The sequence below is a fragment of the Phacochoerus africanus genome, chromosome 1, assembly GCF_016906955.1.
Source record: "Phacochoerus africanus isolate WHEZ1 chromosome 1, ROS_Pafr_v1, whole genome shotgun sequence".
In the NCBI taxonomy this organism is placed as follows: domain Eukaryota; kingdom Metazoa; phylum Chordata; class Mammalia; order Artiodactyla; family Suidae; genus Phacochoerus; species Phacochoerus africanus.
The window spans coordinates 176,202,459-176,229,977 of record NC_062544.1 but is presented as its reverse complement, the minus strand read 5'-3'; the positions used below and the strand labels follow the sequence as shown (position 1 = coordinate 176,229,977).

The 27,519-nt window shown below is 39.0% G+C and overlaps 1 protein-coding gene across 1 annotated transcript; it reads right to left on the bottom strand.

Moving 5' to 3' along the window:
- Window positions 1-193: 193 nt before the first annotated feature.
- Window positions 194-27,519, bottom strand: LOC125110793 (vomeronasal type-2 receptor 1-like). Its single transcript, XM_047752386.1, is given in 11 exon segments — window positions 194-1,658; window positions 3,486-3,609; window positions 10,697-10,924; window positions 15,574-16,193; window positions 16,196-16,245; window positions 16,247-16,446; window positions 18,577-18,714; window positions 18,716-18,869; window positions 24,093-24,319; window positions 24,630-24,732; window positions 27,425-27,519. Coding segments are annotated over 11 exon segments (2,922 nt in total). The 3' UTR covers window positions 194-675.

The window sequence follows — 27,519 nt, the reverse complement described above, 5'->3', positions numbered from 1 at the left end:
AGTCAGTTATTTATTTATTTATTTATTTATTTATTTATTTATTACTCAAATGAATTTATCACATCTATAGTTGTATAATGATCATAACAATCCAATTTCACAGGATTTCCACCCCACAGCCCAAGTACATCCCCCTGCTGCAGAGTCCTTTGAAACATACATTCTATTACCAAATGCTCTGCTCCAAGGGAAAGTTTATGAGCTGTGTGTAATTCCTACCTCAGTCAGAGAAAAGCTATCTATTCCGTAGAAGCATTAACAGAATGGAGAACAAGATATCTGTTTTGGTCCCCATAAGGTAGCTCTGTCTAATGTAAATTTCTAGATGTCCATGATATAAGGGGGGAGAAAATATTCAAGACCCAAATATTTCTATCCACCATGTTATATTACTTGTACCTATTATATCCTCTACTATACAATCCTTATACCAAAGCATTGTGAAATGTTTTAATGAGGTGGTAAAACTTCAATAGTAACAGCTATTCTGATTTATGCTAAATAGTGTCTGAGAGAATGAGATTTCACATGCTATACTTTGACTATACTACCAGAACCCAAAACCTCGGTATCACCCCAGGGAATCTGGCAACTGCTGTGGGAGCCACCTGAAAGGGAGGGAATGTTGAACCATGTCACCATTGCAGCTCTAAAGAACACGTGTGACCCATGATTCTAGTCATCCAGAACAGTTGACATAGTGGTATTGCTGAGCTCACTGCTCACAGAGGCTGAAGATAGTTGGATGCTTTTATCTATGGTAGGGATTCTTCCACCAACAATTTCATCCGTGTTCCTTTTTGGCCTCACCAAAATAATGAAGCACTTGGGAGCAAATATACAACCCAACAAACCATAGCTGGATGCCAAGATAGCAAATATTTCCACGGCCACTTTAAATTTGCCTTTGGTGCTCAAGTAAGCAGGGACAAAAGAGATCCAGACAATAAAAAAGACCAGCATTACAAAGGTGATGCATTTTCCTTCATAATAATTATCCAGCAGTTGGTGAACCACAAAGGTTGTAAGAAAGCACAGCAAAGCCAAGAAGACATACATCCCAAATATAGAGCACAAAAATTCTATAGAACCTTCATTACATTCCAGGATAATCTTTATATTTTGAGATTCCATGTTCTTGTACATCCTTGGGGGTTCCAATAATAAGTAGGCTGTGCATATGCCAATTTCGACTAGAACAGAAATTAACACAATGATTTTCCAATAAAGAGGGCAGATGGATGTAAGTCAGGTTTTCGATTTGGAAATTCTGTAGGCTAAAAACAGTGAAGTAGTCTTTCCAAGAATACAAGACAGGCAAAGAGAAAAGCCCGGTGCCAGAGTGACCTGATGTGCCATGAAGTACCAGTTGTATGGTTTGCCAACGAAAAGCATGGAAGAGAGCAGTGTGATGACAAGAGAAACCTGGATGAGAAAGCTTAGCTCCTGGTCATTGGCAGTCACAAGTGGAGTGTGCCTGTATATCACATACACAACTGTGACTGCTAAGACCACAAGTGCCCCAAATATGGAAAGAATGACAAGCGTGAATACCAGGGCCTCATCATAAGCCAGGAATTCCACCTCCTTCAGCACACACTTGCTCTTTTGTGCATTTGACCAATAATCTTCACCACATTGTTCACACTTCCTTTGACCTAATGAACAAAGAACAGAGGATTGACTGCAAAGAAATCCAGTGGTCTGCTTCAGCTGTGAATAGCCCCAAGGAGCCAAAGGCCTAGTGTAACACTCATTGAGATTTTCTTTACAGAGAATATACAATATCATCAGAAAAGCAGTGGTAAAATTGTCTTAGAGAATGGCTAATATTAAAGATTGAGAATAGATTTTGATTTTGGAAATTCAGGTTTCCTTCTTGGTTTTAGCTGTTCTTGCATGGGCCTTTTTCAGCAAAATGCCTCTTTCCTTCTCTTCCAATTATCTAATTGAGAAGAGAGGTGTGTAAACTCATAAACCCAGGAATAATGCAAAAATACACGAGAATATTAAAGCTACATTTAGGCGAAACAAGAGTATTACGATAGAGATAACAGGGATAATCTCTCTGTTGGGCAAAGGAGAATCCTGCAACATAAAAAGTTATTTGAGATGAGTTTGTGGTAGATTATTAAATGGATCTCTTCAGTGCTCTTTGGATGATGCAGGTAAAGACTTGAATTCCCTTTTAATCACTCTGACTGCTGGACTGGATTTCTCAATGCAACTCTGTGCAGAGACTAAGCCACATGAGGTCTAAGGATTTGTACAGGTTACATTGTTCTTGTCTTCCATCTGGAGAAAATTTTACATTTTTAAAATTTTCTTTAATTTCTCTTTTAAATAAATTGCTATTGAGGGCCTTTTGGCAAAAGACACACAATTTGTGTTATCTTTAACAGAAGGTAGAGATAAAAATAAACCTGCTCCAACATGCTTCATGACTAAAATTCTGGTCATGAACAGAAATTCTGCAGGTTGTAAAACATTCATAGAGCAGTAGTTACAGAATTTACCTGTGCTACAAATCTTGAATAATTATGATCTTAAGCCAGTTATCTTTAGGGCTGTAATTCTAGATCTTATATTTCTAAAATATATTTAGAAATAATTTAGAGATAATTCTGTAAAATATAGAACTATAATTCACTTATTTACTGATTATTCACTATTTTTCATACTAATCTTTAATCTATTTCAGAAATTGAAATAATTTTAAATACTTTTATAAATTCATGTGTTCATATTTCACATTTAATTAAAATTTTTTTTTCCTCTCTTTAAATTTATGGATTCAAATGTAGCACCTTTAATTCATATATTATTATTATTATTATTTTTTTAGAGCTGCACCCATGGCATGTGGAGGTTCCCAGGCTAGGGGTCTAATTGGAGCTGTTACCACTGGCCACAGCCACAGCCACAGCCATAGCAACGCCAGATCCTTAACCCATTGAGTGAGGCCGGGGATCAAACCCACAACCTCATGGTTCCTAGTCAGATTTGTTTCTGCTGCACCATGACGGGAACCCCCATTTATTACTTTTTTAGGGCTGCACCTGCAGCATATGGAAGTTCCCATGTTGGAGGTTGAATCAGAGCTGCAGCTGCTGGCCTATGCCACAGCCACAGCAATGCCAGATCCAAGCTACATCTGCAACCCACACCACAGCTCACAGCAACACCAGATCCTTTACCCACTGAGAGAGGCCAGGGATCGAACCTGTATCCTGATGGATACTAGTTGGGTTCTTAACCCATTGCACCACAATGGAAACTCTGCAAATGTAGCCCTTTTAGTACTAAATCCCATTGTTATGTTTTTTTCATGCTAAACAGAAGAACATCCAATAGTTTTGATAGATTATAAATTTTGAGATAAATTTTTTATACCTATTTACAAAGAAGGCCCCAATGGCCCCCTTTGCCAAAACATATTTAATCTACTTGTACTTTAATATCAATGGAAAAATGACCATCTCTACCTGGTTCCCGTGACACATATCCATCAGCACATGGGATGCAATCAAAGCAGTATATTGGTTCTCCATGACGAATCCCTTTCCGGGTCCCAGGTTGACACAGATCAGTACAGATAGAATAGGGAAGCTAGCAAAGACAAATACAATGCATGTAACAACACCCTGTGTTCCTACCACTTGCCAAGCTAAGAAAATTTCCACCCAGATTTCCTTGGAAGCTTTGCTGTATCTTAGGAAACCCATGATACCATGGTAGCTGGGCAAAAATAACAGACAAAGAAAATAATGACATGGAAAGCCTAGAGGAATTTTGCAAGGAGTCCTGTAGTTGATTCTAAAAATTAGCAAAATTAATCCCAAACCTAACTTTTTCTAATCTTGAAGACTCAGACCAGGATCCATATCTATGGGGCTCTGAGAAAGGACAATTTGTCATGTCTGTTTCTGCTCGGGGGGTGGGGGTGAGGGCAGGAATCATCCTGAGTGCCTGAGAAAGACTTCTCTGCAAGGGCATCCCAACACAGTCTGAAGATGTACCATACAGAGTCAGTGCAATAAAAATGAAGGATCTATTCCACGGGGAAAACTGCATGGCAAAAGGGAAAAGTGGACAAGGCACAGCACTGGAATATTTTCTCATACAAAGAGTTTAGAAAACTCAGTGGTAAACACAGTTCTCTCCTTACATTCTACAAAGTTGTGCACATTGAAACCCACTATAAATGGTGTTTGTAAATCCTTTTATATCTTAACATAAATGAGGAGCTTCCTTTTTTTTTTTTTAGGGCCTCACTTGTGGCATATGGAAGTTCCTAGGCTAGGGGTCAAACTGGAGCTTCAGCTGCCTTTGTACACCACAGCCACAGCAACACCAGATCTGAGTTGCATCTGCAACCTACACCACAGCTCATGGCAATGCCAGAGCCTTAACCTACTGAGCAAGGCCAGGGATCAAACCTGCATCCTCATGGATACTAGATGGATTTGTTACCACTGAGCCACAATAGGAATTCCAATCTTCCTACTTTAAAAGCAGATAAGATGTATTTTCCATTAAGCAAAGATTCACTTTGGAAAGTGAATATTAACATTTATATTTACTTTGGAAATCAGAAGTTTCCTCTATTCCGTTTCCCAAGGTAAATCTGAATTAGATAACAATGGAAAATATCAGAAATCTCTGAGCTCAGTTATGGTATGTAAAATTACTTAAGTATGTATTACTAAACATAATTGATGGGCTTTTTGTAAGGTGTGTTTGTGTGTCTGTGTGTGTGTATGACTGTATTTCCTCTCTTCTCACCCAGTCTTAGGAAAAGAGCTCTCCACACACCTTTCTTTGAAAATCACCACTATGAGCTGATGACTTTGTTTTATTTCTCACCCTCCCTCTCAACCCTCATTATCCAGCTTCCAACCCACTCACTTCACTAAAATGTTCCTTGCCACATCTGATAGCTCTTCCTCTAGTGTCAATCTCCTTCTTCTGTCTTCGATATTTGGCACTCTTGATCAACCCTTCCTGGAGATGCAGGCTCCCCTGGCTTCTATTGAGTCCTTTTATTGCTTTTGATGGTTCTACTTCCTCTACCTACCTCATCACTGTGGACATTTTTTTTTTGTTTTGGTCCTTATTATTATTATTTGTCTTTTGAAGACCAGACCCACGGCATGTAGAGGTTCCAAGGCTAGGGGTTGAAATGGAGCTGTAGCTGCTGGCCTACATTGCAGCCACAACAATGCAGGATCTGAGCCAAGTTTGTGACCTACACTATAGGTCACGGCAATGCCCAATCCTTAACCCACTAAGCGAGGGCAGGGATCAAACTTGGGTCCTCATGGATGCTAGTCAGATTCATTTAAGCTGAGCCACAATAGGAATTCCTGGTTTTGGTCCTTGATCATCTGCTTTTCTCTCTCAGTATAAAGCAGCTTATTCATTCTCATGTCTTCAACTAGCACCTCAACATAAGAACTACCGAATCTTGGAGTTCCCATCGTGACTCAGAGGATACGAATCTGACTAGCCATCCATAAGGATACAGATTCGATTCCTGGCCTTGCTCAGGGGTTAAGGATCGGGCATTGCCATGAGCTGTGGTGTAGGTCGCAGACATGGCTCAGATCTGGCATTGCTGTGGCTGTGGTATAGGCAAGAGGCCACAGCTCTGATTCTACCCCTAGCCTGGGGACCTCCATATGCTGAGGGTGCAACCTTAAAAAGAAAAAAAAACAAAACAAACAAACAAAAAAAAACAACTACCAAATCTTGACTCTAGCAACCTTTCCCATCAGACCTCTAATACCATATCCTAAACTTCCAATGTCCCTACTCTGAGATTCCGTCATCACCTCAAATTCAGCATGTTCAAAACTATCCCCACTAACCCTATTCCTCCTCCCCAATTCCTCATTTCTGTCACTGACATCATCAGTTTCACCCAACATCTCCAACTTATCTTTTGCTACTTGCCTACATGTACCCACTCAGGCCCATCTGCTCAGCAACCTCCAGATTCAGTTTATTACCATGAGTCAAATCATGCCTTATACTGTCTAATTGTTGATGCAGGCCAGTTCGTCAGGGAATCCAGCGGATTCTATTCTTGTCTCCTTTGGTCTACTTGCAACATAGCAGGGAGAATAATCCTTTCAACTCTAAATTGGATCATAACTTTCTTCTGTCACAAATCTCCCCTGGCTCCCTGTTTCACTCAGAGTAAAAGCCAAAGTCCTATTGGCTTTTACCAACAGCCTCTAAGGCTCTATGTTACCTGACCTTCTCTCACCCCTCTTAGCTCCTCTCCCACCACTATATCTCTCTCACTCTTTCCAGCCTTTCTCTTTCTCACTCTTTCTTTGCTGCTCTTCCAAATGCCAAATGCATCCCTGCCTCAGGGTTTAGAAGTTGGTGTTTCCCCTGCTTGGAATACTTTTCCCCTATTATTGCATGAATTCACTTCGTTTTAAGTTTTTGTTCAAATGTAACCCCAGTAAGGCCTTCCCTGACCACACTATGTGAAATTACAGCACTCGCCTGAGCACTCCCTATCTCAGTTCCTGCTATTTTTCTCTCTCTAACATTATCACCCATTAAAATACTGTATCTCATATTTACTTACATATTACTTATACATATTCCTCGCATTGCAATGTTAGTCCCGTTAGGCAGGGATTTGTTCTGTTTTGTACACTGACCTACCCCTAGTTACTAGAAAAGTGTCTAGCACCAAAAAATTGTGCTCAATAAACATCTGCTCAATTAATTAATTATTGGATTGTAAGTCCTGTGAAGATAGTGGTTTTTTGGTGCTTGACACAGACGTGGACTCATAGCAGATACTTAGTGAATTGTACTGAATTGTATTTGAACAATTTAATTATACAAATATAACCATAATTTTAATAAATATGAGAAAAGTAAAATTATTGTATTCTAATGAAGTATTATTAAAATAGAAATCTACATTTTACTACCTTTTCATCAATTTTAGTGGAACAAGCATTCTATGAACTTTGTATATACTGTCAGTAACATCTTTTCTTTTTTCATGCAAAACATTATATTAAGTACTTGCTCTATGGCTAGCACTAGGAATATTAAAGTAAAAATTCTCAGACCCCATTCAAGGAGAGAGCTCTGGGACACTCAATGTGGTTTATACTCTAGGCCTAGGGCAGCTCTATCTTTCTGCAATGATAAATGTGTTGTTATCTGCATTTTCTGAAAGGGTAGCCCCTAGTCACACGTGGCAGTTGAGCACCTGAAACATAGCTAATGTGACTAAGGAACTGAATTTTTAATATTTTATTTAATTTTAGTTAATTTTCATTTTAAAAGCTTCATGAGACTAGGGACTACTCTGAATTGGACAGAGCAGCTCTAAGTCAAAGAAATAAAATGCAGAAGATAGCCATGGCTTCTACAGTGGCAAGATTTTTATATCCTGCCATAATGTATTCAAGAGCTTCTTAAGGATGGACCAAGAAAGGGAGGAGCTTGTATGTATGTATGTGTGAGTATGTACAAGTCTATATATGTTTATTGCTACTCGTGGAAAGCCAAGGACCCAAAAAAGAGATTAAAAAGATAAAAAAGGATCCCCTATGTATCTGGCAGAGTGCAGAAGCTCAGAAATCTTCATTTTCTTCTCACATATTCTTATATCCTTTCCCAGCATGATTTGGAAGACTATTTGCGGATCTCAGATCTCAGGTCAAAAGGGCCACAAAAGAAAAGGGAAGATACATAAATAAGAAGAAAGATTTAAAAAGACATCCTCCCCCCCAAAAAAGTCTTGTGGCAGCAAAGAACTGCTGGTTGTCCTGACACTCACTCACAGCTCTCTCTTACCCCTGCTAGTCCCTCCATTCTGAGATTCACATGGAAGATTAAATTGCCAATGCTCATCCACCACCCTATCACTTTACTCTAACACTACAGGTAGACACTAAATAGAATATCAAAAGCCCTATAGTTCTACTCTCCTAGAACTAATATTTCATTAAGGGTAAAAAGTTCAACTGTCTGATAAGAGATGAGGTTTCCCCTGAACTTTCCCCAACACTTCTCTAGGTGTAACATTGTGTAACTAGCAGATCCAGTCTCTAGTTTCTCTTTTGAAATGTTCAGAGCTGCAATTCTGCATATCAAAGCCTTCCTGTTGCTGCAGGAGGCAGAAGAATTAAAACTGTAATAATATTAATTAATAATAATTCATTATAAATAATAGTGAATAGCAATAATAATGAAAATAACAGCTTTTTATCTGGGGTAAGGATTTTATACTCAAATCCTCAAACCTTGCTTCTACTACCTTCCAGGACAATTTTGAAAACAATTTTTAAAAAGAATTTTGAAAAGTATAAAACTCACCTCTTTCTCCTATAATCTCTCAATAAAGGATTTTGGAACGATACATTAAACCTTACTGAAATGTCTGTGCACCTATATATATTTACCATAATAGAAGCTAATGTTCCCCACATCAAATTATATTATGAATTTGTAAATCCTCCTTCCCATTATTTGACCCTGGGAATAAATAAGAGGGAAAAAGAGAAGAAAGAGATGAAGTTCCTCCAGAACTATGGTCAGAAAGGGAAGGGAAGGACTTCTGGGTTGTTCTAGGGTAATGGCAGCTGATAAACTGTGACTCTCTCCACACATTCTCTGAAAAAGACCATACAGATTTTACAAAGTAAATAAAACCACATGTGATCCACAACTTCACCATCATAAAGAGCCTGAAAATACTATGAATTTCAAAGTATTTGTAAGTAGAGAAATAGTCATTAAATTCCAACATGGCCATCTCTAGAGCTCCCTCCTCATCCCTAGGCCTGCGGAAAGTGAGGGGAATCTGGGAAGACTGTGCAAGAAAGAGTAAGGGGGAAACAGACAATCTAAGGTTAACAGAGAGTAGACAAAATCATTCTTAGAAAGAAAATGTCCCATCCTACATTAAACCAGGTCCAAACCTTACAGAGACAGCATGGCCTATAGGGCAAGGTCTTGAAGGTGGGACTCAAATCAATGGTTTCACCATAGCAGTGAAACCAGAAGGTATACAGACAGAGAAATACCTTTTTGAGGTGTGGTAGAAAGGGAAAGATGCAAGAAAGGAAAATTAAGAACCCTGCAGAAACAAGGATGAACCATAAAATCAAAAGACATGTTAAGACTTTCCTTTCCACAAAAAGTCATCCCTTAAATAAACTGCTTTTCACTCTACTAACAGAAGAAGGCAGTCTTGAAATAGAAACTTGTGAGTCACCCCAAACCCTCAGCCTCGTTCACGAAGATAACCAAAAATAGAGTGTGCCTCCATGTAATTTTGCTTTAGGAAGAAAACAGAAAATGAATATCAAAACATCTCAGTGGATTAGGAGTTCCCATTGTGGCTCAGCAGAAACAAACCCGACTAGTGTCCATGAGGATGCGGGTTCAATCCCTGGCCCCACTCAGTGGGTTAAGGATCCAGCATTGCCATGAGCTATGGTGTAGGTTGCAGATGTGGCTCGGATCTGGCTGTGGCCAGCAGCTATAGTTCTGACTCGACCCCTAGCCTGGAAATTTCCTATGCTGCACCTGTGGCCCTTAAAAAAAATAATAATTTCAGTTAAATTCCCCCCCAACACACACACACACAGAGTAAGCAGACTACTGTAACACTTTAAATATCTCAAATCAGATATTTTAAAATTAAAAACATAAATGGATGACTGGAAGATATGAAAAAAGTTCATTTTACTCAGCAAAGAAACTGAAGAAAAGATAGAGCCTTTTCAAAAATTAAGATAAACGTCAAAGTGTTCAGAAAAGAATATATTTGAATGAAGAGTTAGTAAGGGTCATTGAATAAAGGCAAGAAAACAAGAGAGAATAAGGATGAGATTAAATTAAAAAGGTAAGAAGAAAGTGAATAAAATAGAAGAGAGATAAAGACGTCAAACATTTTGATTAGAGTACTTGAAGAAGGAAAATAAAATCATAGAAAACTACAATTCAAGGAGTTCCTGTTGTGGCTCAGTGGGTTACAAACCCATTAGCATTCATGAGGATGCACGTTCAGTCCCTGACCTCATTTAGTGGGCTAAGGATACGGCACTGCTGCAAGCTGTGGTGTAGTTTGCAGATGCAGCTCAGATCCTGCATTGCTGTGGCTGTGGTATAGGCCAGGAGCTGCAGCTCTAATTCTACCCCTAGCCTCAAAATTTCCACATGCTGTGGGTGTGACCCTAAAAAAAAAAAAAAAACTAAACAAAAAATATAATCCAAGAAAATGTGCCAAAAATAAAAGATCTGGGAGTTCCCATCATGGCTCAGCAGAAATGAATCTGACTATCATCCATGAGGACGTAGTTTTGATCCCTGGTCTCACTCAGTGGGTTAGGATTCAGTGTTGCTGTGAGCTATGGTGTAGGTCGCAGTTGTGGCTGAGATCCCTCGTTGCTGTGGCTGTGGTGTAGGCCGGCAGCTACAGCTCCAATTCTACCCCTAGCCTGGGAACCTCCAGATTCCATGGGTGCAGCCCTAAAAAAAAGAAATTAAAATAGAATAAAAATATCTGAATCTCTCTATATAAAAGATACATATTTTATTTGGGAAAATTAACTTGGAATAGCCAACTCTAGGTTTCTGATACTCCATAGCACCTGAAACAGTATAGAAGTGCAAGTCTCTCTATGTATAAAATGTCAAAGTAACTAACCTCTGATGATTCAGTGTTCCAAAATATTGTTACATTCTTAATCATCACAAGTTCAAATTTAGAGTTTGTGAATATATATTCTCCAACCTTCACAAAGGCAATCTCTCCATTATCATCTAATTGCCAATTAAGAATATCATAGTATCCAGCCACATCTCCATTATCACCGATTTCTATTCTCATGCCATTATGCGTTGTAGACTTAAGTGTCTTCAAATAGTACATTAACTAGAAAACAAGGAGACAAAAACATCAGAGGAAAAAATGTATAAAACTTTGATTGCCTAGAAAAGAGGGTTTATAAAGAAAATACTAACAAAACTCATCTTATTCATGGAACTGAATTTTTTTCTTTACCTCTATTTTTTTGCTGTCTAATACAATAACTTCTAGTCACATGTGACAATTGAAATTTGAAAAGTGGCTGACCAAATTGACATGGGCTGTGTCTAGTAGACAGTGGGTTGCAAAAAGTTAATTCAAAAACATGCAAACTCTTTCATTAATAATTTCATGTAATTATTTTTATGTAATGTTATCATGATTATGACCCCATATTATTTTGGTGTTAAACAAAATACGTTAAATTTAATTTCATCTGTTCCCTTTTATTTCTTAATATGGTTACTAGAAAATTTTAAATTACCCATGTGGCTTGTAAATTTCTACTGGACAGTACTGACCTGTAGGTATGGTGGCCTGTCCTAGTATCTACCTGCTCAGGAAAAAGAGGATATTCTCTCTTAGATTTCTTTGCTTGTAGAAATGAGTCTATACTACTATCACCATTCCCTTCCCTGTATGAAAGGAAGATCAGCAAGATCCATCCCCTGCCCTTAAAAGTTGAACAGTCCATTAGAAGGGCTACAAATAAACAGATACTAATAGTAAATTCAATGTACTCTATGTTGCTGTTGTGGAGTGTTGAGAGGGCATAGATGAGGGAGTGGCTAAATGCCTCAGGAAAAATGGAAGAGGTTTCTGCAGGAAGTGGGCATGCTGAGCTAGGTTTTAAAATAGAAGCGATTTGCCTGACAAATACTGGGGACAGGGAGATTCTTTTGTTTAATTATCATTTAAGTTTTATTGAAGTAGAGTTGATTTACAATGTTGTGGTAATTTCTGCTGTATAGCAAAGTGATTCAGTTTTACATGTATACACATCCATTCTCTTTCAGATTCTTTTCCCACATAGATTATCACAGAATATTGGGTAGAGTTCTCTGTGCATCATGGCAGGTCCCCATTGGCCAATCATTCCATGAGTTATATATGAGACAGAAAAATCTAAGCCAGGAGAATAATATGTGAGGTCACGGCCAAGACAATGAAAGTGAATGAGGCTGATTCTACACCCAAAGAATGATGTCATAGACATCAACAGGAATCCCCCAACAAAATAATACCTCTCATACTCTTGCTTCACTCGGTCAACCTTAGCTGGGGTAGGAGCACTTGTCCTTTAGCATGAAGGTAACCAGTCTACACTGAGATATATCCTGTGCCCTTGGTCTTTGTCAGCACCTCATGCTGGATTTATGTTTCCCAACCAGGGAGCCCAGTCCAATCCCTAACTCTCTACAAACCAGAGAGGCCGTACAGTATAGCAGAAAGAGCCTGAATTATGGCATCTGATGGTTTGGTGTCATATTTTGGTTCTGTCAAATGACATAACCTCGGGCAAGTCCTATATCCCAATTAAGCATCAGTTTCCTGGTCTGTAAAAGAAGGGAAATCATTTTTGCCCTATCTCTTCATAGGGAATAAGCTGAAAGCTTTTAGTAAGTTAGTATACCCAGGTAAGTATTACGATAATCACCGTCCACCATTAGGGCTACTCCAGGTCACATGCCCTTTTCTCTCTTCCTCTCCTTCTTTTTCTCTATCTGATCTCAATCAACATGAAATCATCAGCGTTCACAATAGGGTGACTTTAAGTGCCAAGTCCATTAGAGAGAGGCACATTTTTCTTTTCCAGTCTTCAAAAGAGTCAAGCAAGGAAATTTTCAGAGGCTGCCACCTTACAACTTTTCCATAATTCCATCTGTTTATCATTATTGGATGGCAGGACACAGTTCCCTACCTCCAGGCATGAAAAGGAATTTAGAAATGTCCAAATAAACTGCAAAAGTAAAAGGGTTTTACAAATCTATATATTCTAACCAAGTCTGCTAATAGGATAAGCTGAGGAAAATGAGTATGAAGTGCATTATCATTTTGGTTTTAAATAAATCACAATTTTTTTACTTTGATACATTCGTGAAGCACTCATGTACCTATGAACTCTCTCTGCTCAGAGGCCTTGCCTGTCACAGTTTTACATCATTCAGGGAATTTGTGAAGGAACATAATTTCTTTTGGACTAAACCATCAACATTCACCCTGACACTATGTGGCCCCTTGACCCTCCCTAAATATTCTTCTATGTAATCCTAACACATATTTATTGCTTTCTGAGCAAATTTAAATTATAATATTGAAATCTTCAAATAATGAATCAGAAGGTTTCTGTTTACCATATGAAAGGTAATTTTAAAAGAAGTTCTCAGATGATTTCTTTTAAAATGAAAGAACTCATCTAGAGCATAATTTCATTTCTTATTTTGAGTTTACCACAATTTCCCCACCAGCAATAAACAGCTTAGTACTCAGATCTAGCTTTCTAAAGTCCATTCTCCAATAAATGGAAATACGTCTCTTTGAAGAAATGGCTGATTACAAGACTGGGGCAAAGAGGAGTTCCCATCATGGCTCAGCAGAAAACGAATCTGACTGGCATCCATAAAGATACAGTTTCGATCCCTGGCCTCAATCGGTGGGTTAAGGATTCAGCGTGGCGGTGAACTGTGGTGTAGTTCACAGAAGTGGCTTGGATCCCTTGTTGCCGTGGCTGTGGTGTACGCCGGCAGCTACAGCTCTGATTCAACCCCTAGCCTGGGAATGTCCTAAAAAATGCAGCCCTAAAAAAAAAAAATGGGGCAAAGAAATACAAGATGAGCCTGGAATATCTTGGGGTTACAAAAAATAATCAGAAATTACTGTGATGTATCAAAAGGAAATAGAAGACAACTCAAAGTGGCTCGCCAGCGGTCAAACCTGGGTATTTTTGAGCAACAAAATACATAGTAAATAAGTATGAATTATTATACTCATAGAATATAAACAATGAGTCCATATTGATATAAATAAATTTGTGAGGGAAAACATAATTCCAGTTGATAAGTGTAGGAGAAAGATCACCATTTTTAAAAATAACTCAGTAATAGTTATTTCAGGCAAGAATAATCATCAATAGATGCCAAAATTTGTGGACCAAAGCATTATAAAAAACAGAATATTTTCATAGCCTCAAAATATTGCCCCACAAGATAATTATTAATTACAAAGAGAAACATAGTAACTTTATAATGTAAAAACATGGTGACATCGCTGTCACAAAGTAATCAAAATTAATGTCACCATTAATGAGACATAGTGATGTCATACACCTCGTAATATGAGGTGGATAGGATACACATGACTTTTATGGTACTCTTGCCAAAAATACATAACCTCAATGTAACCATAATGAAGGAAATTGGACAAACACAAATTGAAAAACATTTCATAAATAGCTGGACGGTACCTATAAGAAGTATTAAGTTCATGAAAAACAAGGAAGGGATGAGGAACTGCCACAGATTAGTGGAGGCTAAAGAAACACAAAACTAAATGCAATGTGAAATCAATCTGAAAATAAGAATGGGAGTTCCCATCGTGGCTCAGCAGAAACTAATCTGAGTAGCATCCATGAGGATATAGGTTCAATCCCTGGCCTCGCTCAGTGGGTTAAGGATCCTGTGTTGCCATGAGCCCTGTAGTGCAGGTTGCAGATGTGGTTTGGATCTGACATTGCTGTGGCTGTGGTGTGGGCCATTGGCTACAGCTCTGATTCAAGCCCTAGCCTGGGAACCTCCATATGCCATGGGTGTGGCCCTAAGAAGACAAAAAAAGAAAATAAGAATGAAGATGAAGTGGTTCTAGCCACTGCAGTTTCCATTGGAAGTAACAAGCAATTTGATGTTTGGAGAATGAAGTGGTGAGGGTCATGGACAGAGCAATAATATCAGAGATGCTCATGCTTTATCCTGTATAGTAAGAGAGGAGGTACTGAGGGGTGTAAGCAGAGAAGCACACTCTGATTAGCTGTGCATCTTGATGAGACCATTAGGGTTTCTGTGTTCCAACATGAATAGCTGGGATGTCAGACCTGAGACAGGAGATGTGAGAGACAAGCTTGAAGATGGTCCAATTCACCTCCTGGCCTTCACACCTAGCATGGCTCCTTTGACACTGCATAAAGACTATATGTTCCAGTTTCCCTTGAAGCTACTAGATTCTGGCTAATGGGGTGTAAGAAGTAAAAGTCATTTGTAGGAAAGGTCCTTAAATGGACAAATATGCAGATCCTTGCCCTTTCTCCTTCCTGCTGGTTAGAGTGTGGACATGCTGACTGAAGCCCAAGTAGCCATATGGGATTATGAGGTGAAGGCACAGATTCAGAATAGTGAGATGACAAGGTGGAAGGAACCTCGATCCCTAATCCACTCTTAAGTCCCAGAATGCTAATCTCTAAACTTCCTTTATGTGAATGGAAAAAAACCTATCTTGTTTAAGGCACTGTTTTTTGGGTTTTCTATCATTCACAACAAACCAATTAACTCTGTTAATGAATGGAAATTCTAAAATGCCCAGTTGGGAACACAAGCAAGCCATTCTTTCAAGTGGGCATGTCACAAAATCATGTCTATTAAGTACAAAAGCAGATCAGTGGTTTTAATACTATGAATGCTTTTCATGTCAAGCTATATTGTGAATTGAAACAAACAACCACTTACCTGCCAGGGCTCAAAATCAGGTATATATGCACAGGTGTTTCCAGGTATATATGGTCCATTTCCTTCTTCACATCTACTCAGACGATCCAGGGCAATTGCCATAGAATACATGGCTTGTTTGACATTGTTTGTAATTCCTAGCTGAGACACATCCAGATAGGTATTATTTTTAAGATCTTCCAACTTCTCCTCTCCAGTACAGAATTTGTCAGACATGGCATATAATCTGTCCTCTTTACCAGTCATATTCACTCTATGGTCAATGTTGTATGGAACACTACTATTGGGCCAAGTACAATTAAAAGCAGTTTGCCAAAATTCAACAGTCAGGACATCATTTGGATCCTTGCCAGGATGTACATCATAAAGAAATTCTTTTATTCCTGGTATGTCAGCTCTTGGTATCGCAAATCCAATGCTTCCACCAAAATACGGGAAATACTCAGGCTTTGCAATGAGGGCTGAGGTGATCCAGGCTTCACTCGCTATCCATGTTCTGTCAGTTATGTTATGGTAAACGATTTCCAGCACAAAAGGAGTTAGGTCAATATCAGATGCACAAAGCACAATGACTCTGGCAGTAGAGTTCTTTATAGCATAGATAGCTTTTTGCATTTTCCATTAGAATAGACTTTGGGAACAGTTTTGGAGAACGCAACACAAAGATTGACACTCAATTTTTTCCTTAAAATTTTTTACTCCATATTTTCCATAATCATCATCAGCTGCTATGGCACCTATCCAGACCCAACCAAAATGTTGGATAAGTTGTACCACGGCCTCTGACTGGATCTTATTACTGGCTACTGTGTGAAGATAAGATGGAAATTGGTACTTGTCACTAAGAATTGAGCAGGTAGAGGCATAGCCCGCCTATAATTGAAAATATTCATGCAGTTACTGGAAAGCAATAGCCAAATCTTAAATTATACAACCTCTGAGCATTTTTACTGGATAAGGAAGGAACTTAACAGTTCTCCCTTCATTCTCACACCCTTCCATAGACAAAAGGACTTCTACTCCTTTCCCTACTTGGTAGGTGGGGACTAGTAGAGGGAGTACTTTGGGGCCCCCATCCACCATTTTCCCACCCCACTCCAAGGGAATTGGAAAAGCTAATTTTAAGATGATGGCATTCAATGCACCACTTTTCATCCTCCAGGTCACAGCACTGAAAGGGAGGTCATCAGTCCTCTCATCTATCTTTTCTTGAGACTAGGTATATGATTCAGGCCATTCAGGCTCTTTCTCAGAACTCATCCATACAGATGATGAAGAAAGTAGAGTCACAATCTATTTTGCAAGCCCAGTTTGTTTGTTCTCTCTCTCTCACCACTTTCCCTCTTTTTCTCCTCTTCTCTTTCCTTGTTTCTTTCTGCTTGGACTTCTGCGTATTTGAGTCCCAAGACTTAGACTGAGAAAGATGGTAGGAAGCTCAATTTCAACCTCAGGTTTAAGTCTTATTCTCCAACAAAGTTACCAGAAGCCCTCATTTTATAGGCACTTGCCTAGATAAATGAAGAGGTATTTTTCTCCTTTTACCAGTGGTCCCTGTGTATATTTTCCATTCGTGAGAACTCAAGAATGAAAGTAGAGTGACTGGTATCATGAATTTCTGACAATCTTACATACATTTCCATTATACTTTACTCTCAACCTCAGTGATTCTGCAATTAAGAAGATTCTCTATCCCAGCCCATGTTATTACTGCATCACCTCCAGTGAGACCTCCTGTATTATAATTACATAGCTCTATGATTGTCAATTCTTCATAAGTGACAGATTGTTTTTCCTATTCTTACTCCATTGGCTAAAGTTTACATTCTTCCGTGGAATCTCACAAGCACCATGGAAGCCATAGGTAGGAAAAATCTATTTAGGAAGCAGAGACACCTAATTTCTAAATCCAGCTACATAAGCAATGTAAGACCATGGACAAGTCAGTTAAGTTTTTGAACCTCGGTGTCCCCATGAATGAAATCAGGGTTATGATATCTACATTTTAAGGTTGCCCAGCATATTAAATGAGACAACAATTGTGAAAGTGACTACTGTATATGAGGTTTATTTTACTGTTTTTGCAGATTTACTACAGGATTTAAATAAGAAGATCTCTCTAGAGGTTTCTAGCAGGTACCTGGACCACAGTCAGTATTTGGTGGAAGGCAGAGCTCACAGCAGCAGCAGTTTATCTGAGCTGAATGAAGCTCACGCTGAAGATGTCAGCTGTGTCACCTAATCCCTCCTCTTGGTTCTGTTCTTAGTGTTACCCTGTTCCCCCTACATTTGTACTTGCAGTTTATAAGATACTGTGGAAATACTACTTTTTACAATTATTTCAACTTCTCCCATTACTTCAGTAACACAAATAAGCTAAATCATCAGTCACATTAATAAGTCCTGACTATTTATACTTTTGTGAACCATCCCTGGAATACAGCTTTATTTACACTTTTCTAATAATCCATTATTCCTAATATCATCTATTCTTAGGTTTTATGTGTGATTGTCCTTGATTTTAAAGTAATCTGTAGGTTAGCATTCCAATACTCCTATGAAATTCCCAAGCTCATTTCAGTTAGTGTACAAACCAAAAGAGTCAGGATTAATAGCTAGTAATACAGGCAAGAAACAAAGTGAGTTCCTTATACCTATCTATCAATCAACCAACAAGTATTTCTTGATGATCTACTACTCTGTGCTTTACCAAGTGCTTCAGAGTGTAGTGCCTGGTGGGATGTCAACATACAAATCTCTGGGTCACAACCTCAAGCTAAAAATTAAGGCAGGATCCTAAGGGATGTAGAAGAGTCTGAAATCACCAGTCACACTTGCTCAAGCCAGACTGAACAGAGGGATAAGGGGAATCAGCCTCACCACCATCCTGGCTGTCTCTGCAACTTATCCCAGCCTCTCCTGAGCACCTTACTCTTTGCTGCAATTTCTACAAACGCAGATTGTGTTTCTTTATAAGTTAGTACCCAGCACAATATTCTGAAATACCTAAGGTAAATAGTACAACCCTAGAACTCTTGAAGCAGCAACCAACAAAGATGACCCGCCTGCTCCAACAATTCCGGCCAGCATTGCTCTGGTACTGTTTCTAAAATTGGGCTTGTTTTCTTCCTGCCCTGTAAGGAATAACCAAAGCCGCTTCCACAGATTTGGAGATAGTGAAAGAGATATCAAAGATTTGATAGCCCATAGTGATGTTGGGCAAAATATCCTTCCTTTCATTAATCTCCTTGATGGTATGGATCATGGTTTTCAACCAGCGGAATCCCCGGAAGTTGAAGCTGAAAAGGAAACAGCGTTTGTAAGGCTTTAGTCAGTCAGTGGATCTCTCTGAAGGGGTGGGAAGAGGCTTTTAGCTGGGGTGGTGCTGAGAGCATTTTGCCAAAATATCAGCAGGTACCTCCCTTGTCTGAGCATGTTACTATTTCATAAAACATATTGCTTTCTTTTTTTTTTTTTTTGGCTTTTTAGGGCCACACCTATGGCATATGGAGGTTCCCAGGCTAGGGTCCAGTCAGAGCTAACGCTGCTAGCCTACACCACGGCCACAGCAATGGAGGATCTGAGACGCATCTATGACCTACACCACAGCTCACAGCAATACCAGATCCTTAACCCACTGGAGCGTGGCCAGGGATCGAACCTACATCATGGCTCCTAGTCAGATTCATTTCCACTGCACCACAATAGGAACTCCAAGATATTACAAATTTAAAGGGTTCAAGTATGAATCATATTCAGTATTGATTTGTTTGGGTTAGGAAGCATCTTTCTGGATATTTTCTTGCTCCATATATCTTTCATGATATAGTCTCCCCAAACTGTGGATAATCTCTTCTCATAAAAATATCCTTATAGTCTCAGTTCTCTCCATTGCACAGAGCACCAAATAACCCCTCAATACCTTCGTTAGACATCCCCTGGTACTTTGAGTCTCCTTTCCCTCCTCTTTACCTTCCTATAGGTTTCTCCTGTTTTGTTCTGGACATTAATTATAATAATAAAAATTTTACAAATATATGAAAATACTTATGATATGACTACATAAAACCAGGACATAAAATTTATATATACTATATATGCTATGACTCCAATTAGATAATTTTTCCCACCATGATTTGATTGCCAATGTTCAGATATTTTTTAATTGAGAAACATCTCTTTCCAACCATTCTCACATTTAACCATGAATGAGATGGCTCCACCTTTCCATTCACTAGCCATAAAAAGGAAAATTATTTCTCTTGTAGTCCAAAATGTCCATAAACACTTTTTCAATTTCTTCTCCATTAAAAAAAAAACTATACTTGGGGTTCCCATTGTGGCATAGCAGAAATGAATCCAACTAGCATATATGAGGGTACGGGTTCAATCCCTGGCCTTGCTCAGTAGGTCAGGGATCAGACAGTGCCATGGGCTGTAGTGTAGGTGGCAGATGTGGCTCAGATCCTGTGTTGCTGTGACTGTGGGGTAGGCTGGCAGCCACAGCTCTGATTTGACCCTTAGTCTGGGAAATTCCATAAGCCGCAGGTATGGCACTAAAAAAGAGAAAAGAAAAGAAACTACACTGTTTCCAACTCTTCTTTCTTCCCAGTTTTAACCAAACTTTAACCTATTTGAAAGCAAGGAACTCAAGAATGTTTCTCTTAATGTCCTCTGTAGTTACAATATCTAACTCCATATCTTCTACTCAATAAATATTTTTGAATTAAATATCTAATAAATAGCCCTGTTGGCAGATTAGATTTTTCCTCCATGTCTCTTTAACTGTTTTTTCAGTTTAGTTGAGCACTGCTTTTCATTCAATATGTAATTATTGAATTCCAGAGTTCCACTGGTGCTAGACACCATAAATGCAACAGTGAACGAAATAGGCACTGCAATATATAGATAGTGACACAGAAAAATAATCAAGCAATGCACAAAATGATAAACACAGTGATATGGGTAGATGCAGGGACCATAAGCTAAAAGGGGGTGGGGGCTTGCCCTGGGGGACCTAACAGCCAAGCTGAGGCTTGACGGATAACATGAAAACAGAGGACAAGTGATGCAAGCAGAGAAATCAGTATGTTTGAAGGCATACTACCATAGAATCTATCATTCCAAGATCAAGATACTTAGAGAATAAGATAGGAATAGGAATGTCATGGGGAAAAGATTGTAGAATCAGAAGCCTGAATATGAAGGGCTTTATTGTCCTAAGACTTCTAAGTTGGCTTCTAAATTTACATGGACGGCCATATAAATTGGAACACACATTTTTGAAATAAATATAGCAATATCATCCTTTTTAAGGGGAGATAGTAATACATCTCAAGAGCTAGAAAAATGCTTGAACTCACCTGCTTTGAATCAAGAATTCTATACCAGAGAATTTATCTGAAGGAATTAATCTTCCTCAAACTACTCATTCCAATTCTTGGCCATGCTCACAGCATGAAAAATTCCTGGGCCAGAGATCAAACCCATGCCACAGCAGTGACAACTCCAGGTCCTTAACCCGCTGAGCCACCAGGGAACTCCCAGATTTATAATACTTAAAAATTGGAATGAATTTACCTGCTCAGCAATGATAAATTATAAATAATAATAATAATAAATACATAATAAATTCACTTGATGGGAACATTTTCCATCATTAAGAAACTATAATTAGAGAAATTACACTGCAGCATGCATATGATTAGGTAAAACACTCTGTATGCAAAGTTGTTTCTGCACTATAATTAAAACTTCACATAAATTATGTGAACATTTGGATCAGGAAAAAAATTTAAATGAGTACAGATAATTATTGAAAGAGTGAGATTTGGGATGATTTTTCTTTCATTTGTTGATTTCCATTATGATACTCACAGTACTGTTGTAAACAACGTATACCTTTAGTTCCCCAGAAAATGTCTCAATCCTAAATTTGTTAGATCAATCAAAACAGTAATTAAAATATTCCGATTCTCCTTTCATTTTACTATCTCGCTCTGATCTGAAAAATATTTTCAAAGTAATAGAAAAGTCTTCCTCTTCTGTACACTTTAGCTGATGGCCAACCAAAACTAGTATCCTGTTAAAACTGTGGGTTTCAGAATGAAACTTCTCCAAACTCCAACTTATATATCTCAGTCAGTTATAGGTAAATGTTAATGATGCCAAAATGAAATTATTATTCGATTGGGCCCAGCCTGCTCCTAAAACCACCCATCCGGGCCTCCTGTGATGCCTCTCCTACTGGGAGGGAAAGTTGCATCACATGGAGGAGTATTAAAAGGCTTAGAGGACTTCCCGTCGTGGCTCAGCGGTTCAATCCCTGGCCTTGCTCAGTGAGTTAAGGATCCGGTGTTGCCATGGGCTGTGGTGTGGATCGAAGATGCAACTCGGATCCTACATTGCTATGTCTCTGGTGCAGGCTGGCGGCTATAGCTCCGACTGGACCCCTAGCCTGGGGACCTCCATATGCCATGGGTGTAGCCCTAAAAAGACCAAAAAAAAAAAAAAAGAGAGAGAGGTTTGGAGAACATCGGGATTGGGTACAGATAGAATGAAACTGCTGATCGCTATTGGTGAAAATGAATTATATAGTTTTAATGTTGAAGAAAATATATCCAAAATGTAATTATGGAATGTTCTTAGTATCCAACACATAGGTATGTTTAGGATGGATTCAAGTGCTGTGAAAGTTTTAGCCTTGTATGACAAAAGGAAAAGAAATTTGGGTTCTAGCCAACAGGCTGGGAGACAAGCAAAATCCCCACAATGATGCTTTACATTACTGATCACATTCAGGACAAGGAACTGGCTTTTTAGATGCCCTGGACTACATGAAACAAGATTCACAAAATATGAAAAATCAGAATGTCATCAGACTTCTCCGCAGCAACACTGGAGAAATTATTATTATCTGAAGATGCTGAAACAATCCTGTCAAGGATCCTTAGACTTCAGGTTGAAGTTAAGATGCAGTAAGCACACCCCACCCTCTCTCTTCCACTGATTACACTCAAGTTCCCTGGACTGAACATATAAAGCAACTATCAGACCACTCTGAAAATTAAATAAGAACAGGTGAACTAGAGAGGGAAATTGAAATATCCCTGATACAGTGAATTAATTTTTAAATGGGATATATGTCTTACCACTGTGTCAATCACAGTGGAAATGCCAAACTATTTTTTAATTGAGGGGGTGAATTTTTACTAAAAATATGTATATTGGCTTTTCCATTTTACCTTGCTGGGAAGATAACCTTCAGAAGCTCCAATGAAGGGTGAATAATCAATTAAGTGATACCACTGATGAAATATAAGTGTACAATATTACGACAAATTCTGGTGTTCGTCAGATTAAGTGAAAATATCATTGATAAATAAGGAACTGACTCTAAATAATATAGCCATGAACAAAAGCGAATCTTTCTTCTTCTCTTTATTACACTGTAAGAATGGAAAAGAATTAGAAGGTCCAGGAAAAAGTTAAGTAGGGATTGATTACAATCCTTTCCTTTTGCCAACAATATTACAGTATATATATTCCTCTAGAGATATTTCAATTGTGTAGCATGAAATGTGACCAAAGGAAAGGAAGTGTCATCAGTAAAGATGCATTTATAATTATAATTATCATGCAGCGTCATGGAAGTGATTAAGATATGATGTAAAATGCCCAGTATAAAACTGTGTCCACACTGTGGTCACAGCCATGCAAAAATTATGGTTGCCTTTATATAATAGGCTGAGAAAGAATACAGGGAAATGAAAAGGAAAGAGCTGCTTTGTTATGGTAATAAGAACATTGTGGATGGTTATTTTCCCTTAATTTCTGGCATTCTTTTCATATCAAAAGTGTGTTTCACCCTCTGAAATGTAACCCATGCTTGCCTTTCTTACAATGAATTCTTAGAAAATTCAGATTATCAGTCATGGATCACATTTCTTGACATGACAATTTTGATGAGGGGAGTAGGGCGGAAGCCTTCCAGCTAAAGGAAGAATCCTGCTGTGAACACTAGCTCATAAATAAATCAGCATTCCGACACTGTGTATTTTCACCTGAGGAGCCTTTAGTCTAATAACAATTCACGGTAAACCTGCAACACTGCACTATTCTGCATCAGTGCTTCTCAAATCTTAATGTGTTCATTAATCATCAGGAGGTCTTGTCAAAATGCAGATTCTGATTCAGCAGATGTAGGATGCAGCCTGAGATTATGCATAACAAGGTTTTAGGTGATGCTGATGCTGCTGGTCTACAGACCACCTTCAGAGAAGCAATGTTCTGTATCATACAAAACATGTATTTTTTTCTTGTTTCTAAGCAATCCTAGAATGTCTACCCTGGACAGATGGAGGCATAGGAACAGGAAGTACCTATCCTGAGTCAAATAAATAGTGTCAGAGTCAGGGTTGGCATCATGGCTCAAATTTCCAGACTTTGACTCCCACATCCACCACTCCTTCACCCCTATCTCCTACAAGTGATGTAAAAAGAAGACAAAAAGAATAGCTTACCCTTCACATTTTGCTGATACTGGCTCCAAAATAGACTCATTAGCTGGGATGGTCCTGGAGTGAACAGGAAACAGTCCTCTAATAACAAGAGAATGGTTTTTAGCATCTACATAACCATTCAAATCAAATTCGCCCAGCAGCTGACAGGTCTGTTCTTCCTCTTCTCTGCCTTCAATGACCAATTTGGCCCGTAAAAAAGCAAGCAATCCTAGAACCAAGCATTTTTTCTGCTAGCCATTTTAATACGATGAGTTTGGGGGCAATGAGCAGTGTTAAAATTTTAACGAGATAGCTCAATAGAGTGTTCCAGTGAGTATGTGCGCATCCCACCCCAGGGGACTCAATTTGCCACTGCTTACTACCTAATTGTCATGCCTCAATCAATCACAAAGCCTAACATTCACCTATAGTTTATGGATCTGCACTAGGAGCGGAATAATCCTTTTGAAAAAAGCCTCATAAAAAAAATCTCTTTTATGCTTAGCAATAATATATAATGACATAATAGTGAGTTTTGATTTTAAAACAGTCTTTCACTTTGTAGAAATTGTCCCTTTCTTGTTCATCAGTCTCATTCCTTCTCACTTCAGCCAGTCTTATGGGAGCTGCTCTTGCCCCAAACGTGAGGGAGGCCATTCCACTTCATCATGAAGTGTAAAAACAGGTGACATCAGGACAAGCTCTTTCCTTGTGGTAGAGAAAACGTTGAATGGGGAGTTTCCATAGTTAGCGAACCCAACTAGCATCCGTGAGGACGTGGGTTCGATCCCAGGCCTAGCTCAGTGGGTTAAGAATCCAGCGTTGCCTTGCACTGTGGTGTAGGTCGCAGATGCAGCTTGGATCTGGCATTGCTATGGCTCTGGCATAGACCAGCAGCTACAGTTCTGATTGGACCCCTAGCCTGGGAACCACCATGTGCCGCAGGTACAGCCCCAAAAGCCAAAAAGCCAAAAAAAAAAAAAAAAGGAAAAGGAAAAGAAAAAGTTGAATGGAAAACCATGGGGATTTGGACTAGAAGGCATCATTTTGAATCTGTGTTCTGCCACTTGAACTTGTGGGATGGTGGGAGAGTTAATTTCTATGCCTCAAGTTCCTCATTAGTGTCTAGGATGATAATATGCCACCCTAGAAAATTTTTGGAGAGCCCATAGAAGTTCAGAGAATATTTTCATTTACGTCCTTTTCTTTAATCTCCTCTTCAAGGTGAAGTGTTGCCCTCAGTTCACTTTGCTGACTTTGTCACTGGTTCAGGCACAAATCCCTGAGAATTTCAGGGTTCTTTCCTGAGAATCCCCTCCAATGCCTTCTTGCTTGGTCCCTCTCAGAGATTTCTTCACACCTCTTTCTCCAAGTCAGTTCAACAGATGCCCAGTTCCTTCTTTGTCCTTTCTCAAACATCCCCCTGGAGTATAAATTTGTATTTTCAGAATGCAGTACAATAATATGTATCAAAAGCATGAAAATGTGTATGTCCTTTGATCATGTGGTTTTACTTCAAAGTATTTATCTCAAGGAAGTAATAGAAGTCCACATAAACATGATGTATAAGATATCGAGTACAGTTTTATTTAAAAATAGTAAAAAATTCAGGAGTTCCCATCATGGCTCAGTGATAACGAAACCGACTAGGATCAATGAGGACTTGGGCACAGTTCCCGGCCTTAGCTCAGTGGGTTAAGGATCTGGTGTTCCCATGAGATGCAGTGTGGGTCACAGATGCGGCTCAGATCTTGCATTGCTATGGTTGTGGTGTAGGGCGGCAGCTGTAGCTCTGATTCAACCCCTAGCCCAGGAACTTCCATGTGCTGCACATGCGGCCCTAAAAAGACAATAAATAAATAAGTAGTAAAAATTCAGCAAACTAACTGTAAACAATAGGGAATTTCTAAAATCAATTACAATCTACTCACATGACAGAAAACAAAGGAGCTATTTAAATGTTTTAGAAAAATATTCACAATAGAAAATCTCAATATGCTTAAAGATAAAAAACTAGCATATACAATTGTACTCCAAATTTCTAAAATTTACCACTATAGCTCTCTTTCATACACATATTTCTATTAAAAGCACTAGAAGAAACAAATGCAAACTGAGCTAAAATGAAAAAAGAGAAAGTTTCCACTGTGGCTCAGTGGTAATGAGCCCGACTAGTATCCATGAGGATGTGGGTTTGATCCCTGGCCTCAGTCAGTGGGTAAAGGGTCTGGAATCTCTTGAGCTGTGGTATAGATTACAGACAGGCTCAGATCTGGCATTGCTGTGGCTGTGGCTGTGGTAGAGGCCAGCAGCTGTAGCTCTGATTAGACCCCTGGCCTGGGAACATCCATATGCAGCAGATGAAGCCATAAAAAGCAAAAAAAGAAAAAAGAAATAAAAATCCCTTTTCCCACTACTTTAACAAATCAATGATTTGTATGTTTCCATGTTCATTTCCAGCCTAGACTGACATTCGTGCAGTACTTTTAATTAATTCCTTTTTGGTGGGAGATTGTGAGTGATTTTATTTTCTTCTTTATACGTTTCTATTTTCTCACATATTCTACATTCCTTTTATAAACAAACAAAAAAATGCTACTGTAGGAGTTACTGTTGTGGCTCAGTGGTAACAAACCCAACTATAGTCCATAAGGATGCAGGTTTCACCCTGGGCTCGCTCAATGGGTTAAGAATCTGGCATTGCCATGAGCTGCAGTGTAGGTAGCAGATGCAATTCAGATCTGGCACTGCTACAGCTCTGATTCAACACCTAGGCTGGGAACTTCCATATGCCTAGGGTACAGCCCTAAAAAGACCCCCCCAAAAAAAAAATGCTACTGTAACAAAAAATCCTTGTTTTACAACTATACACAGGCCATTAAACTGCAATCCACTCAACAAACACACACACACACACACAATTTACCCCTCTAGTTTCATCATCATCAGTCACCCAGGTCCCACCAACCCTTCCACACAAAAGTTATGTTTCCTTTACCTTATCCCCATTGAAGGATTTCCAGTACACATTTGTGGGTTAAGTGTAAACCCTACCTGACCTTGAGGAACCCCAAAAGAGTCTCCCATTACCCCACGCCACAGTTCCCCACAACTGACTAGGCCTTCACAAGTGAGCCTGTGGACGGCACACCCCTGGTCCCTGACGGATATCTGTCTGTGGAATCTGACTAGTATTAGTTTTCTAAAATGTGCATGTCCACAGTTTCTACTCCAAGACTTTCAAAATGATACCAAATGACTTAAAGGAAAAGATGGATTCCCTGGAAAATCTCTTTCCAGATAGGCTCCAAAATCTGGCTTCATTAAACAAAATGGCATGCTGGGTGACAGACCACTCTTCACCAACAGCCTGAGAACCCCTCTCACAAGCTGTCAAGGTTGTGTCCAGGTCTTTCTCAGAACTATTTGGAAGCAAATCATTGTTCAT